The 16,713-nt window shown below is 38.7% G+C and overlaps 1 protein-coding gene across 4 annotated transcripts in view; it reads left to right on the top strand.

The window, feature by feature from the left end:
* EPC1 (enhancer of polycomb homolog 1) overlaps positions 1-16,713 on the top strand; it is a 135,601-nt gene that overhangs the window by 28,607 nt on the left and 90,281 nt on the right. The window contains exon 2 of one of the 4 annotated variants that reach the window (XM_037131190.2): positions 4,576-5,467. The exons of 1 other annotated variant lie outside the window; for it this stretch is intronic. In XM_037131190.2, the coding sequence (XP_036987085.2) occupies positions 5,315-5,467 (153 nt within the window). In that variant the 5' untranslated portion in view covers positions 4,576-5,314. Of the gene's footprint in view, positions 1-4,575; positions 5,468-16,713 lie in introns of those variants that run through there. 2 more of the 4 variants (XM_037131194.2, XM_053670978.1) reach the window with 2 other exon arrangements.

The following is a 16,713-nucleotide window of genomic DNA, read 5'->3' as shown; positions in this document are numbered from 1 at the left end:
TGAAATATACTGCAATGAATTTTGCAGTATTTTACTTCCCAACATTTCCTAAAAGTTTCCTGTTTTAATTTTCCTAAAGGTATGTTGAAAGATTTGATGCCATTTCTTTACATAACTTTGTATTAAAATAAGAAACAGAAAGTGAAAAATGGTCACTTTCAATGAAAATATTCAGTATTAGTACTTTTACACAATGCTTTCAATTATAGCTTTGTGTTATATTTTAACATTGAGATCATTGTACAGTCACAGATTTTAAAGAAATTAGTTTCACATCTTCCCAGTTAAATAACATACGCAGTACCTCACTTAATTGTTAGCTGTACAAGGCTGTAGGGACCATGCTTTGCCTAGCTTTTAGTAAATATCCAATAAATATTTATTGAATAGTTAAGGAATGAAGAATCTGGTCTCCTGCTACCACAACTGATGTCATGTTTTTTTGTTTTGTTTTAAGATTTTATTTATTTATCTTTAGAGCTGAAGGGAAGGAGAGAAGGAGAAAAATATCAAAATATCAATATCTCGTGTGTCCCTTGCTGGGAACTGGCCTGCAACCCAGGCATGTGCCCTGACTGGGAATCAAACCATGATCTTTGGTTCACAGGCCCGCACTCAACCCACTGAGCTACACCAGCCAGGTCATTTTTTTTTTTTTTTTAAATCTTGTCACATCAAAGAGAATTTAACTTCTCTGGATCACTATCATTTTTGCCCTCCTTCCTGCCTGTTTCAGAGGAAAATGGTGCTAAAGTTAATCCATTTACATAATTCAGCAAACATACCCACATCTCTCCTACCTTCAAAAACAACAAAACTGGTGCCCTTAATAGCTACCCCTTTTCATCTATCTCTCCTTTTCCCTCATTGCCAAGCCTTTGAAAGAGGCCTCTCTCTTTCCTCACTTTTAGTTCACTCACTTCACTTTATAATCCAATGCTTGGGGCTCCACTCTGGCATCAACTTAAGCCTCACCTCTTGCCAGCTTAGTGGCCATAGTCATAGGTCTGTCATAAAAATTAAGTGAGGTAATACATTTAAAATGTACTTCCACATTGCCTGGCACATAGTTAATGTTCAGTAAATTGTCACATTAGAGACAACTTCTTTTGAAGTTAAATGCTAGTTATTCTTATCAATTAAAAGTGTAATAGGAGTTCAGAGATGAAAATATTGGTACAGCTTAAGAATTATTTTGAATTTACCTAACCACTCAGTCTCATTCTTGCAGATAAGGAAATTAGGACTTAGAGAGGTTAAGCACTCAAAGAAAGTTTCATGAAGGAAGTGACATTCGAGTTGGATTTTGAAGCATAACAATAGCTTACATCTATTGAATGTTTACTGTGGGCCAGAGACCATTGCAAATGCTTTACATGGAGTGCTCTACTTAATCTTCAAAATGTTCCTCAAAAATGTGAGATAGTATTTTGGTAGAATTGGGTGATCTGAAGTCAGACAGAGAGAATAGAAAAAAAGGAATGAAAAAAACCCAGAGGCAAGAGAGACATTCTGATTTCTAAAGATGTTGAAGAGATAAGTTTACCAGCCATAGTGAAGAGCTTGTCTTAGGCAGTAATGAGAAGCTATGTTGGACAGAGACAAAGTTATTAGGCCTTGACAGCTATGCCAAAAAAAAAGAAAAGAAAAGAAAAAAAGGCTATATAGAATAGCAAAATAAAGAGCAATTATAAAAATAAATTATTTGGGAAAGGGGCACAGTTATTGGTTGACATGAACTGTAAAGCCCAGAAAGGCGGCTTGAACCTGTGTTCTTCACATCCCCAGAGACCCACAGCCTATATCAGACACCATGGGTTCCCACTAGCCACTATTAGGAGAATACCAGCACAGTTTCCTATAAAGTTGGATCTTCATAAAGGTTTATTGAAATAACAAATTAATCTAAAATAAATTGGAAGTTGTTTTTAAGTGGGTCTATGGTTAAGACAATAGGAATGGAAATAGTAAGGCAAATCCCAGAAACAATTTCAGAGAAATAATAGGACTTGGGCACATACTAGACATAAACTAATATTTAGATCCATATGTCAAGCTTATATATACAGTGAACTGCATTGTCCACACACTGCATTTGAATTCAATTTTGTTGTTTAAGCATAAGCTCTGTATTTGAAACAAAATGAATCACATTTCAGGGTAATGATACTATAATTATTTTTGTCATTAAAACTTATGTTTCTACTTTTTACTCCTACTCCCTTCACCCAAGTTCTTACCAGTTTTACCTGGATTGTTGTCAGAATCTCCTATGAACTCTGCCAAATAAACGTTCTCATCTTCAAGCACATCTCCCACCCTTCTGTTTATACAGTTGCCCTCTTCCATGAATACCCTCTCTTCTACCATTTCATCCTCATTACCAGTTGGAATCCTTGTCATCTTTCAGAACAAATTACCTGCTATCTTCTCCATGATGTCTGATCAACCCAGCTAGAACTGACAACTTTCTTTCTGAACAGCACTGCATCTCACCATGCTGGTCTAGTTAAGTGGGTATCGCTTTACTAGTATTTTATTTGTCCCTTGTGATGATGGTACTGTGTGTTACCTATTCAGTATATAGTTATGGCATGAATTAAAAGCATTTTAAATACTCCAAATCCCTTCCCAACCTTTTCCCTTTGCAGAAAAGTTAGTGCAGTCAGCTCTACACTAATATATATCCTTTGTAATATTGAAAATGTCACATCACCATTGTTAGGAATACTTAGGCAAAAAAGGAACTTGAAGTTGGGAATAGAAAAAATTTAAAAACTGGGCAGGATTAGACATTTTTGCGAGGAACCTTTTGGTTGGATAAAGGAAGCTGAAGGAAAAACCCTGAACCCTATTGCTGCATTCCTGCCACTTAGGAGGGAGGGAAGTGAATTGAATATGAGAGTGACTCCAGCTCTCGGGTCCTTGGAAACCCAGAAGGACCAGGGCATGCAGAAAGAAAGTATCTCTGTTAGGCATATTATAGGCAAAAGGCAAGCTTAATTTATAAGCATCTCTCTCAATCTGCTGTGGGAGGTGATTCTAGAATTTCTAGAGAACAAAGATCTTAGTTGTATAGTGCCCACTATTACTAGTATAGGATGTGGAATATGTTATCCATAGCCTATTTTTAATGAAGTTTTAAAAGTTTATATATATGCACACCACACACACATGTTTCCTTGGTGGTTCACTCATGACTTAAGACTCTATTTTGTTCTATCCAGTCTTGGATTCCTCAATCAAACAAATTTTACTACTAGGATTTTCAGAAATCTGATACTATAGGCTGGAGAAGGCTATTATAAAACCTGGCTAAATAGGTATCATATTCCACAGCTCAATGGGCAATTTTTGAGGATCCCAGACTGTGACATGCATTCTCCAGGCTCTGAGTCTTTGCACATGCTGCTTCCCTTGCCTAAGATACCTTTCTTTGCATTTTGCAAGGTTAACCCATACTTATCCTACATAGTTTTTATTCACATGTCATCTCCAAAAAGCCTTCCCCCACAGATTGGGTGCCATTCCCGCCTGTTTCCACAATAGCCTGGGCTTTAATGGAAACACACCCCTCTGGTGAGGCAGTTGCCATCTTCCACAGATCCTTCTCCCACTGTGCAAACAACTCTGGGAGCCTCCTATGTGCTAAGCACTCAGCAGCATACTTACAAGGCCAGGAGGGCTCAATAAATGTTTATTCATTGAATGAACAAATGCATATAGTCTTAACAGAAAATGCAATGGAAGTCCCTCTGCCCAGCAGAGGTGAGTTGTCAATACTAGAGTTTTGGGATAATTTTGGAGAACTACCATCTTATGTTCTCCTTGTCTTCTCCACCTGGTGTAGAGAAACAAGCCGAAAAGGTGGCATTTTGCCTCTGTGCCTTAAGCAAAATACAGTTCCTATCCAACCCAATATTAAATAATTGATTATTTTTACTATATAGCTCCCAGGGAGAAGACTTGAAACACTTTGTATCTTAGAAAACATTTGAAGTTTTGTTGCCAGACTTACTTTTTAAATATTCCACTGGAAAGAGCTCTGCAGATACCTTTCTTTTGTAATAGAAATCAAGAATTAATCTAACACATCCATCCATCCCTCTTCTAGTAATAGTTTTTCCTTTTATTTTTTCTTTTCCGAATTTATAGGAATAATACAGGTCTTCATGATTCAATTTTATAGTTTTTCTCAGAAAATAACTGAACCCATAACTCTGAAGTAGCATTTTCTTTCAGTACAAAACAGAAAATCATGCACTACCTATAAAGAACTGGCTCTAAAATTTTGAAGTAGGGCTTGCTTTAATTCTTTCCTGAAGGTTACAGTGTCCAATAATTGTTACTCCTTTTGCTTCAATTATAATAAAATAGTAAATATGGGTTGATAAAATGCAGAATAAAAAAAATTTACTTTGGATCAGAGTAGGATAACAGCCGTTTATATCTGGCTGACCAATGATGTGATATGAAGCCTGTAATTCAGAGTTTCATTAGACATAAAAAATAACTGCTGGCAAAAGTTCACGAGTAGCATTTTGCCCCTAATTTCGTTTGCATTTTGTTTTAAAGACCTAAAACCTGGCGAATATGATGCCTCACCCACCGTCTGTACCCTGGAGCGCCGCTCTTGCGCCGGCCGGGCGGAAGGGCAGGTGCCCGAGACAGGCAACCCCAAGTAGTGGTGCCGTCTGCACTTCTACCGCCGCGGCTGTTCAAAAAGCTTTGCGGGTGCAAAAAGCTGCCTAGCACCGTCGCCTCTCCGTCGACGGCGCTGGGAGGGAACGAGAATGAATAAGGGAGAGTGTTCGGAAAGCGAGCGGCGAAGTGGGATTTCGGGCCCGGACGTCGGAAAGCCCAGTAGACGGACGGGTCCTGTCCCACCGCGCCCCCAGCCGAGCGCGTGAGCTACAAGCAGCCGGGCGCGGCCCCAGTGGCCGGCGGGCGCCGGGGTTGGCGGGACGCGCGCTCCTCGCCGGCGCCCGCTCGAGCCCGCGCCCCCCCCCTCCGCGTGCCCGCGCCGCTGCGCGATGCAGTGTGGGGAATGGCTGGGGTTGGCTGAAGAGCGCACAGTGGAGTTTTAATGTCAGCCATGTTGGCCATGGCGTATTGAAGAGAGCGAGCGAGAGAGGAGCGGAGCGGCTCAGCCTCACAGTCTCCTGGCTGCTGCGAGGGCCCGGACGGCGGGCTTGCGCTCCGCCCCTCAAGTCCCCGGCAGCGGTAGGCGAGTGGGGACCGAACCCCCGGTTCTCCATGATCCCGCTGGCCGGGGCCGTTTCCCCAGAGCGGAGAGGTATCTGCTGCGCCTGAGATGAGTAAACTGTCGTTTCGGGCGCGGGCGCTAGACGCCTCGAAGCCGCTGCCGGTTTTCCGCTGTGAGGATTTGCCCGACCTGCACGAATACGCTTCGATAAACCGGGCCGTGCCGCAGATGCCCACCGGAATGGAGAAGGAAGAGGAGTCGGTACGTGTTAACTCCCCTGTCCGACCCACTGCCAGGCCCTGCTCTCTCTGCTGCCGGCGGCGGAGCACCAAACCCACACAAAATGGCCGCCATCTTCTCTCTGCCGCCGACTCTAAGTCCCCGGCCCGGCCTTTACCCCGCCTCCCTGGCCTAGACCCCGAGCCGCCGCGGCCTACAGGGGCCTTGTCTGAGGCCACCCGTCGACCCCCGCCACTTGTACCCGGGTCCCACGGAATTCGGGAGCCCGAAAGGCACAAAGGGGTCACGTGACGAAGCTGCCGGCAGCCATTTTGTGGTCTCAGTTGTGGTTGGGCCTTGTGCATTCGGAGAGGGGAGCGGGCTGGGTGGCTGTGGGGGTGCGGCGCGCTTGGTGCCGTGGAGGATCTGCCTGCAGGCCACTCTGCGGACCGCTTGGTGGTGCTCTCGGGCCACCTTGATCTTCGCGCGCCCCCGGCGCCCGGGAGTTCAAGTTCTGTGCACTGTAGGGCGTTTTCACTTCCTGGTAGCCTGGAGATCTTGTTGGGCTCTGTGGGCCCACGTGGAGCCTCCTGGGGTCTCCGGTGTTGATGGCCGGTCTCTGAGGCTTTCCCCCCTCCCTGCAACGAAGTGTTGAGAGGACTGCGTATTTGCCCGGACAACTTGACTTTCATAGCCGATGGGACTTATTTTCTGCCTTCATTACTCCCCAGTTCTAGATAATCGGAGGGTAATTAAACTATCGTCCCTCAGTTTTTCTTTAGTCCTTGAGAATATGTGGCAGATTTACTTGTTTTACTTATTTATTTAGGAGTATATGACTCTTCTAAGGCCTATAATTATCAGGGTTTTTTTAAAATAAAATTTAGGTTCGCTTGCCTTCTAGTTTCAAAAATGGGGGTCGAGGAAATTTAGTTCTTTTAACATCTACATTTTCAAGTAGATGTTAAAAGAACTAAACTTTGAAAGAAGGTCAAGTTCATATTCATAACCGAACTAAAGAAAACTTAACGATGAGATGTTTAATTTGGGTGGGTTTCAGTATTTTAAATGTGTACTCCTAATAGACGTTTTATCGTAGCTGTGGCTTTACCTTGTCGTGGAAGTCGGGTTCAGACATAAGGATAATAGAATCTTCCTCTCATTTCCCCCAGATCCTTGACAGTCTAACTTGATGACTTCTAATCCTAAGGAATTGCATACCTTGGTTTTCAGGTACAGCCATTTAAACAGGTGCAGTGTATTGACAGTTCAAGGAAGTCGAGGAGTCACTGGATTTGTGTCCTTCAAATTTGTGGAAAATTGTACTGTTATACCTCTATTTGGTACTGTAAGAATTTTAAATGTAGAAATTGTGCTCTGTAATGTGGATTTTGAAAATAAAGCTGTTTAAACTGTTTGGGTTGTTTACCTTTTGAAAGTAAAATAGTTGTGACAGTCAAATGTTAATTTTGAGACCAGTGCCTTAAAACAAACTAGAGATAAGCTAAAATAAGTATATGTAGTACTGGAGATTGTCTGTAGTACTGACTTTCAGCACAGGACACAGAACCTCTTAATTTATTTTCCTTGTATCAACTTGAGCCGTAGAATGGTGCCATTTGTTTATCTTTAATTAAATAAGTGATTTGTTTATAAAAATTAAAGTACTTATGACTGCAGAACCTTGTCTTTTGGTTTTATTTTTGTTTCTGTTTATAAGTTTTACAAATAACATTTTAAATTTGGTGTCTTGGTGTTAACATTGTCCTGGAAATTAATTTTTGTTTTTGTTCTATAGCCAAGGAAGGGGAGAGCCTTGATACAAGCAAAATAGCTTTACAGTTCACTTTAGAAATGTAGTAAAGTGATGCTTTAGTTAAGTCTTGGACAGTCCCAAGAGCCACATACAGCCTGAAATCAGAGTTTAGCTCAACCGAAGTATCAATATACCTGTTAAGTTTTACAGATAATTTTTGTTCACACTGACATAGTTTCAGTGGATATCCTAAGTTTGTAACACATGGCATCCCTGTTTTTTTGAGGGACGGACAATAAGGAATTTTCTTTTCCATTCACACCAACCTTATTCTGTCATCTGTTTAGAATTTGTTTCACTTCACATCCAACCAAAACTGATCAGTGAAACAGACCTCAGGAATAGATACTAGAGTTAATACAAGAATGTAGACAGCTGCTTTACAGTCCTGTGATTCATGCACGTAGTAGTGGCAGTATAAATCACAATATTGTCAATAGCCTGTTACACACTTATGAAAATATACTAAGTATAAATAAAGTTAATGAGTTAATGTTAGAAAAACAAACTTTGATAATTTGCTGAAGTATGATATACTTAGAAAGGATTGAAATAAACTTTTGCCTTTGATTGACATTAGTCATTATGTCTTTAAGGCTGAAGTGACCCAGAAACTGAATTGAGTGTCTAGTTGTGAAAAAGTAAAATCCTGTGTTGATACTGAAAGATGCAGCAGATTTAGATGAGGACAGTTGTGTGTGCACCTTGTCATTAGAGCATTTCATGATGAAAATGCATCTGCAAGTTGTCAAGTAAGCTGTGTCTGGTAGCTGTTACCGTATTTGCTTCTGTGATAGATTTGACAAATTCTGCATCTTAACCCTGGGAAAATAACACTTATAATGTACTCTCAACCAATTTTTATAATATAATCCGAACACACCGAATTAGGTATGACTCTTAATTTTTAAGAAACTATGTAGAAGTCCCCTTTTCCCTCCTCAAATAAATTTTTGTCAACTTTAGAATTTAGTAATGTTTTGATTGTTGTGGGATTGAAAATTATTTAAGATTATAATAAAGGACTTGCTTGAGGTCATAGATGTCAGGGATTAAATGTCTGAGTTGGTATAATGTAATACATTGTAACTTGCTAAATCAAAAAGTAACCCTTGAAGGTTTAGAGACTTAAAGAATTACAGAAGTAATTTTCAAATCATAGGAAATCAGTAGACTATCAGCTCTAAATATGAGATGAGTCCCATTGGGGTAAAAAGGACAGAAATTTAAGCATGATAAGACATACACTATTTTAATTTTTTATAGATTACAATCGTCAGGGTCTTTCAAGTTAGAAATGTTAACAAGTTCAGTGCTAGTTTTACCTTTAATGGAAAGGGTAGCTTTCTAAAATACCAGTACTATTGAATTTTTAAAATTAAAATTAGTGCTTTATGTTTAGTTATAATTCTCTTTTATGGATACTTATCACTTTAAGAATGACATTCTGAAAACATTGGTTTTAAAGTAATATTTAAGAAATTGGAGCTACCTGGTTCTATAATGCTTTAACTTCTCCCATTGGGATGGATAGGCTGTAGGGCTCCATTTATTATAAGGTGCAGAGAATTAACCTTTCTTGTCCTTACTTAGATTGGGTTTGGTAGCATATGTGATGTAAATAAAGATCTTGATGGTGTGACACTGATATTACCCTACACAGCCTTCTTTGAGACTTAAGAGTCTAGCTATCACAATCTAACTTACTTTTAATAGGATTCTAACCAGATGGAACAGTCTCATAACACCAGCCTTTTCTCTCCTGTTAAAACTACATCCTTCATTACTGGCCCAGTATACAATCATTAAGCCCAAGTTAGGGACCACTTACAAAAAAATTAAGTTTTTTCTTAAATTAGGGGGAAGTTGGAATATTGGGCTGATATGAGAAAAATGGTTAAACATTACATTTTCAAAATGATAGAAATAATTTTTTCATTAAAAAGTTTAAAATTGATAAGTTTAAGTTTTTTATTTCTCACTTTTGAGAGAAATGAATCTTTATCTAAAATTTTGTAAACCAACATTTTTTTAATCCAGATAAAATCACAGGTAATTGAGAGGCAATGATAAAATCCAGTTTCATCTTTTTACCCTGCTCAAAATATTTTTGAATAGGAGTTTCTAAGTTGGGGTTTTGAGGTTGCATGAAAATGATTCTGGAAGATACTGGGTTACTGTGATGTACATATAAAATTATATGATGGTATATTTTTCTAGGAAAAATTATACTTGTCATCAATTTTTCAAGGTTTTGGTAATGGGGGGGTGTGGTATAAAGCTTAAAGATCTATCTTTTTAGTTTCAAATTGAGTTATTTTGGTTTTATCAGAATGGCAGTTACTAGATACAATTAATAGAAGATAATTAGCTTAAAGGCTCAGGAAAAGACTGAGGACTTGACTATAAAAGGAACCCCTCAGTAACTACTACCTGAGTGCTTAAAGTGTTAATATTAACTCTCGATTCAGTTTACTATTTGTAATTTAAAAATTTGGTTAAGTACCATTTGTACTAAGACTTCATATTCTTGTAAAACAACAATAATGAATACTAATGGGCTTATGTATCTAACAATGTGAGTGCTTTATGATCTCTAATGGATTTGTGCTGAACTACCTTTTCTCTGTTAATCAATAGGACTTAATTAAAAGTACCATCTAAATGTAGGGTAACTTACATTTTGTAAACAAGGAATGATACCTATACTTACAAGCTCATGAATTTATTGCTATAATTAAATATTAAACCAACTACTCCTACAAATTTTAAATGGACTCGTTTTCAGTTTTATCTTTTTTCATTCTCTCACATCCATGGTATGTAGTAATAGTAATGGCAAAGAAACAGATGGAAGACACATGTGTATGCATGAACCTACGTAATGGCAGGAGTAGTTTGTGAAGGTGTGGATTCTTACTGTATGGTTCAATTTTCCTGAAAAGTTAAGGGGACTTATTATTGGTAATTGGTTAAAATGGTAATTACTAAGTAGAGGGTAGCATTTTAAAAGGAGCAGTACTGCCATGAAATGATGTTATAATGTATAAGTTTACTTTTAAAAAAAAAAAGGTTTTTAAAAAATCCCACCTAAAGGTAGGCTTACTGATTTTAGAGAGAGAGAAAGATCCATCAGTTGCCTTGCCCTGGCCAGGAATTGAACCCACAACTTTTTGGTATATGGGAAGACAGTTCTAACCAACAACTGAGCCACCTGGCCAAGGCTGATTTTACTTCTTAAAGTCAACCCACCAGGGAATAAGAATTTTTTATTTTTATTTAATTAGGGAATTAAGGTGAATTGTAAGTGCAGAAGTGGTATAAAAATATGAAATACAGAGACAGAACTAGGTAGAATATGTCAAACTTTTGAACCCTTAAAATGTGACTTACATTAATATATTACAGTAATGTTTTTACAAGAATATTTATATAAAATATAAACTATATAAGAATAAGTTTAAGAATAAGAAGTTTATGGGAAAATCAAGAAATAGGTGATTCAGCTATTTTAAGCAACTTGCTAGGGAAAAGCTGTGTTGTCTTTAGCACATTTATAAATTGTGGCAGATCTTGATTTTAAGTTTATTAATCTAAGGTCTATGATTATAGGAATGATTTTAAGCTATAACAATATTAAACATATGCAGCTTTGCACCTTTAGTTTAAAGGAGTGAATTTCATCCAGCCTCACTATAGTAGGTATATGAAAAACAAAAAGGTGTTATTGCCAGTAAACCTAATATAATCCATTGTCTGGAATTGAATTGTAAATTTGATGAATGCAGATACAATTAGTTCTTTACAAGATGAAGTCCTTCCTCTATTATTTGTTGTTAGGAAGGTTATCTTTAATAAGTATGGTTCAGCTCCACATACGTACAGTGACATAGTTTGCTGAATTTTGCAACAGATTTTATTTATTTATTTTAGAGTGGAAGGGAGGGAGGAAGAGAAACACCAATGTGTGGTTGCCTCTTGCATGCCCTGCACCAGGGAACCTGGCCCACAACCCAGAGATGTTCCCTGACTGAGAATCAAACCAGCAACCCTTTGGTTCACAGGCCAGCACTCAGTCCACTGAGCCACACCAGCCAGGGCTGCAACAGATTATTAAAGCAAATTATTTGGGTTTAATTTCCTTCAGTAGAACAAGTACAGTTAAATAGGATGTGGTCTTACAGTGAATTCAAGGATGAAGATAACCTGAAGTTTAAATGCCCTGTGAATGACTTAATAGAGGTTCTGGTGGTTTTATATATTGGGATAAGTTATTTTGGGCTTCATTTTTGAATAATTTTGGGAGCACAAGTACCAGTTCTATATCCTCTGAGAAAACATACTTTGACTTCTTGTGGCCTGAAACAAGTCAGTTACCCTTACTGATGAATTTAGTATATAGCAGTATATGTAAATGTGTTGTACTGATGAATTTCACTATTACTAAATGCTAATAGAATGTTTAGAATGGCCTTGCTTTTTTTTTAACAATTTTTTAAAAGATTTTATGTATTTATCTTTAGAGGGGAAGGGAAGGAGAGAGGGAGAGAAACATCAATGTATGGTTGCCTTTCATGCGTCCCTTGCTGGGAACTGGCTTGCAACCCCAGTATGTGCCCTGACTGGGAATCGAACCGCGCTTGTCTGGTTCGCAGTCCCGTGCTCAATCCACTGAGCTACACCAGCCAGGGCCTTAGACTGGCCTTGCTTTTTGTTGGTGCTCAAAAGCTACTTGCATTTATACAGACCTTTGTATTTGGGTTTGTCTGATACGTTAAATGAGCTCTCTGTCCTTAAAGAGTTGTATGATGTAGTTGTAAAAAAATGTCCTTAAATTTAGGTGATTACTGGGAAAAGCATCAAACTAGAAGTTATTAGACCTAGGACCTCATCCAGTTTCCAAAACTGTATGCAAGTTCCCATTCACCCAGGTTTTAACTGCAAAATGAAGTAGAACTGTGATACTGTCCTATTGTAATGAGTATATTTTGTTACCAGTATGTTTGTCTTCTTTCAATTGTATTTTATGTGTTCATAATTATTAAATTTTGAATTAGTTAATGACTTCACTTGCATATTATATAAACATACACAAAAGTAATCTGGGTGCATGAGTAAGTGGTTTCCATTTAGTCTATGAAGGCTGTAGTTCCAAAGGATTTAGTGAATATAAATGGGTGCAGTAGTCACAGAATGATTTTTGTGTTATGAAAATTTGAAATTAGAGCCAGAATTTTAGTGATGTTTGCAGATTTGTGCTTTACCCATGAGGTGTGAAAAAACAATATAAATATGGCTGTCGTGAAATCTAAAGGAAGAATTTTATCATTATTTTAAAAGCTAAGTGGGGATATTTGAGGTAATATATCTTGTGCAAAAACAGAAAATACAAATCCATTTTTATTCACTTCTGTAGCAAATATTTGTTGCATATTTCCTATGAGCCAAGGACTGTTACAGGCCCTGTGGATATAACAGTGAATAAATGGTTCATTTTTTTCATAGATCTTAACATTTTAGAATGGAGGCTCTGTGAGGGCAGGAATTTTGTCTGTTTCACTCACCAATGTGTTTTCAGCACCTGAAATAGTGCCTGGCACATAATCTGTGTTCAGTGTTTGTTTAAGGGAAAACACAGGCAAAAACCAAAAAGCAAATTAATAAAAGTGAAAAACATAACACAACTCTTAAGTGGCAATGGAGCAATACAGAATTTCACGTGGAAGGAAGATACAGTTTTCTTTGCATAGATGGTCAAGGAACATTGCACCTGAAATTTGAATGGTGGGAATGAGCCATCCCTGTGAAGACCTGGATGAAGAACATTCCAGGCAGGGATACTTCAAGATGCAGAGAGCCTGCAGTAGGAGCAGAAAGCCAGTATGACTAGAGAAAAGTGGAAAAAAAGATTGAGTAGTATGAGATGAGGACTCAGCAAAAGTTAGGAGGTCTATATCTATAGGAGTTTTGATTGTTTTGAAATGAAGTAAACCATTAAGAGAGTTTCAGGTGGGAGGGTGACATGATCTGAATTATGTTTTGTAAAGATTATTCCCCCTACCACATGGAGAATGAGTCATTGGGCAAGAGGAGGAGTTGATGGCTTTAATTAGGGTGGAGATAAAGAGAAATGGATGGATCTGAGGTATATTTTGAAAGTAGAACCAACAGAACTTGCTGAGTGATGTGAGTGTACTAGATGGGGAGAAAGAATAAGGATTAACCTCTGATTTTTACCTTGAGCATCTGGATAGATGATTGAGCTACTTACTGAGAAAGGGAAAATTAGAGGAAGGAAGGTATAGAAAGGATGGACTTGTTCATTTTAAGTGCTGGTTACTTGTCCATATTCAGTTGGAATATGCAAGAATATAATGTATTAGGGCAGTTTGCCCTGGAGGTATATAATCTGGAAATCATGGGCTGGTACTATAAATTTGAAAGTGGTGTATGAATAATTTTTCAAGCTGCACCATGGGGCTCAGGTAGAGTAAGAGCTGTTAGAGAAGTAGGAAGAAAATGAGGTTAAATGTGTTCCAAGGAGGAAGGATGTTGACTATGTCCACTGAGAAGATAAGTAAGGGGAAAGTAACTGCTTAATTTGATTAAATGTTTGCCATTGGCCTATTTTGTTCAAGTGGTGGGGAGAAAAACCCAATTGGAATAGAAGAACTAATGAAGGAGTCACAACAAGTAGGACGGACGACTTTGGAATAGTTCTGCTATGAAAGGAACAAGAAAAAAAAATAAGGTGGGAGCAACAAGTGATTTCTTTTTAAAATTATTTACAAAATTTCAGCAGACAAACAAGGTGAAGTTGGGGGAGAGAAGCAAAGTTGAGCCCTCAATGCCCTGTTCACTATCTAGAGTTTACAGGCAAAGAAGATCCCAAATAGAGCCTGATAGCCTTTTCCAGTTGAAGAGACAGAGAAGGCAGAGTTTTGGGATGCTGAAGTGGCTTCAGAGCAGGGCACTGAAGATGCACAGAGAGGTTCCCTTCAGTAGGGGAGTGTCAAACTTATTATAACCGAGGGCCACATCAGCCTCGGTTGCCTTCACCTTCAAAGGGCCAAATGTAATTTTAGGGCTATAAATGTAACTACTTAACAGTTAAGCAAGAGTTCAGTGCTGCCGCTGGGCTTGATAAAACAAGGTGGAGGTCCAGATTCGGCCTACAGACCTTGTGTTCTCCACCTGTGCCTTAAGTTTTTGGCTAAAAACTGATCTTTGGGGCTCCCCAAGGCTGAGGAAAAGGCAATTGGAAGGAAGTAGGAGGAACAGTTCTGGGAGCTCACAAAGAGCTGGCAATATGTTTTGTCCTCACAGCTAGAGTGGAAGAAAGTCTTGTCCTCCTAATTCAAGGGGCATCAGATAAGAGTCCTGAAAAGGGTTATTTTCTTAATAGTGGAGCTAAATTAGCTCTAGCCAGGGGTGTCCAACCTTTTGGTATCTCTGGGCTACACTGGAAGAAGAAGAGTTGTCTTGGGCTATACATTAAATATATTGCAACACATAATCACAAAAAAATCTCGTTACGTTTTAAGTAAATTTACAATTTTGTGTGGGGCCGCATTCATAGCTATCTTGAGCCGAATGTGGCCCATGGGCAGGTTAGACACTCTAGTGAAGTGCAAGTTGTGCCCTCTCCTAATAAAGATTAACCTCTAGGCTCAAAAATATCAAATTAATTTCAAGTAATTTAACAGTGTCCCAGAATAAAGCCCAAAAATGTTTGGGACCCAACCAAAAAAAATTTGCAGTCATGCAAGAAAACTATAATGGAAAATATAATGGATAATTAAAGGAAAATTAATAAAAAGAGACACAGAGATAACCTAGTTAATAGAAGTAGTAGATAAAAATGGTTAAATAGCTATTATAAATAAAAATAAGAATTGCTGAAAGAAGTATAATAGTTGGATGAAATCATTAAAGGATAAAATACCCTATTCCTCCTACTCAAGCACTTTGCTCCAGGTTTTTGGAGGGGTCTGTGACAAATTAGAGCACAAATACTTTTTCCTTTTTTAAAGTAAGGAAGGCAGATAAGTGAGGAAAGATGTAAATCAGTTGGTAGAATTGGCAGTGGGAACATGATTTTATTGTATTTTGTCTATTATGAGATGTAGTCATCACCTGAGTGAGGAGTATGAATACCTAAGGAGAGACAAAGGTACGTGTGGGGACGCTAACTTACTAGATAAATGTAGAAGTATTTAGTGAATTAGGTGAGGGCTATTTGTGGTCATTTAAAGTGAAACCAGTTAGTTCACTTGGGCGGTTGAATGTGAGCATTGAACTGAGTTCAAGCACAGTGTACATATATACTAGTGTTTTTCTAGGGTTTGCCCAACAAGAATGAAGAAGGAAGAGAGTGCTGAGGAGATTGGAAATATCTGAGGTAGATTATTCATGACAGACCATAGGAGCTAAATTTGCTCAGCAGGGGAAAAAAGATATCAGGAGCTGGCAAATGATGGGCGAGTGGTAGGACTCATTGGAACAGAAAGCTCTGTGGAATAGATTTGTTGGAGTGAGTGTGGGAATAGGTGAAACTAGACAGTGGGAAGGGGGGGGAGTTGGTTGGTTAAAGAGTAAGGCTTGAATTTAGATTTCAGAGAGAAAGCAAGATCTACAGTATAACCACAGGAGTGGTGGCTGAGGTAAAGAAAAGATTAGTGTGGGTGTAAAGGTCATGGTATTAGATGTAGATATTGTCAGTAAGAATGATTCCAGAAATGCAGTTAGTAGTTGAAAAGACTGAGTTCTGTGACTAAGAAAGAAAGCGTATGACAGCTTTGGGGAGAGAGACGGATAGATAATGATTTTGAAAGAACTATCCGTGGGAAGTAGGGGGAATGAACACTGATCCCCATCTGTTAGTATGTAAGGCACGCGAAAATTAACAGCTTCTGCTCGAAATGGCTATAAAGAGTACTGTTTCTAGAAGAGAGCGCCAAGCTTCAGTTAGGTCAAGAAGATGAGAGAGCATCGGAAGAAGTTGAGACTATAAAGAGGACCTTATTGATATATCTTTATTCTAAGACAACAGAGTGAAAGAATTTGGGAAAGTGAAAAGGGAGAAAATTGGGTCAGATTAGGGAATATTGAGATGAGAATAGTGATAAGAGGCAGGGTGATGCTGTTAAGTCTTGAACTTTGATGATAATGGATATGAAGAATGGTGGGGTTTATTCAGCCAACCTCAGATGCACAGACAGTTCAGGATACTTACTGTTCTACTAGATATTCTGAATGGTACGGGACCACTCCTGCAGCTAGAGATGGCATCTGAAGGACAGACAGCCCCACTAGGTAGAAATTGGTGGCTCGATGAACTCCAGTGAGTATGTATCACTTCTGCTCCACAGCTGTATAAATATCTTTACAACGAAGGCTCTTTATACAGCATACTTGTTTCAAAACCTTTAGGGTTGCACCATGGGATGTCTGCAAATTCTTATTTCTCTGC

Source organism: Artibeus jamaicensis, unplaced genomic scaffold, assembly GCF_021234435.1.
Source record: "Artibeus jamaicensis isolate MK-2021 breed Jamaican fruit bat unplaced genomic scaffold, CSHL_Jam_final contig_659, whole genome shotgun sequence".
NCBI lineage: Eukaryota > Metazoa > Chordata > Mammalia > Chiroptera > Phyllostomidae > Artibeus > Artibeus jamaicensis.
The sequence above is the reverse complement of the archived record's forward strand: the minus strand, read 5'-3'. Positions and strand labels throughout refer to the sequence as shown.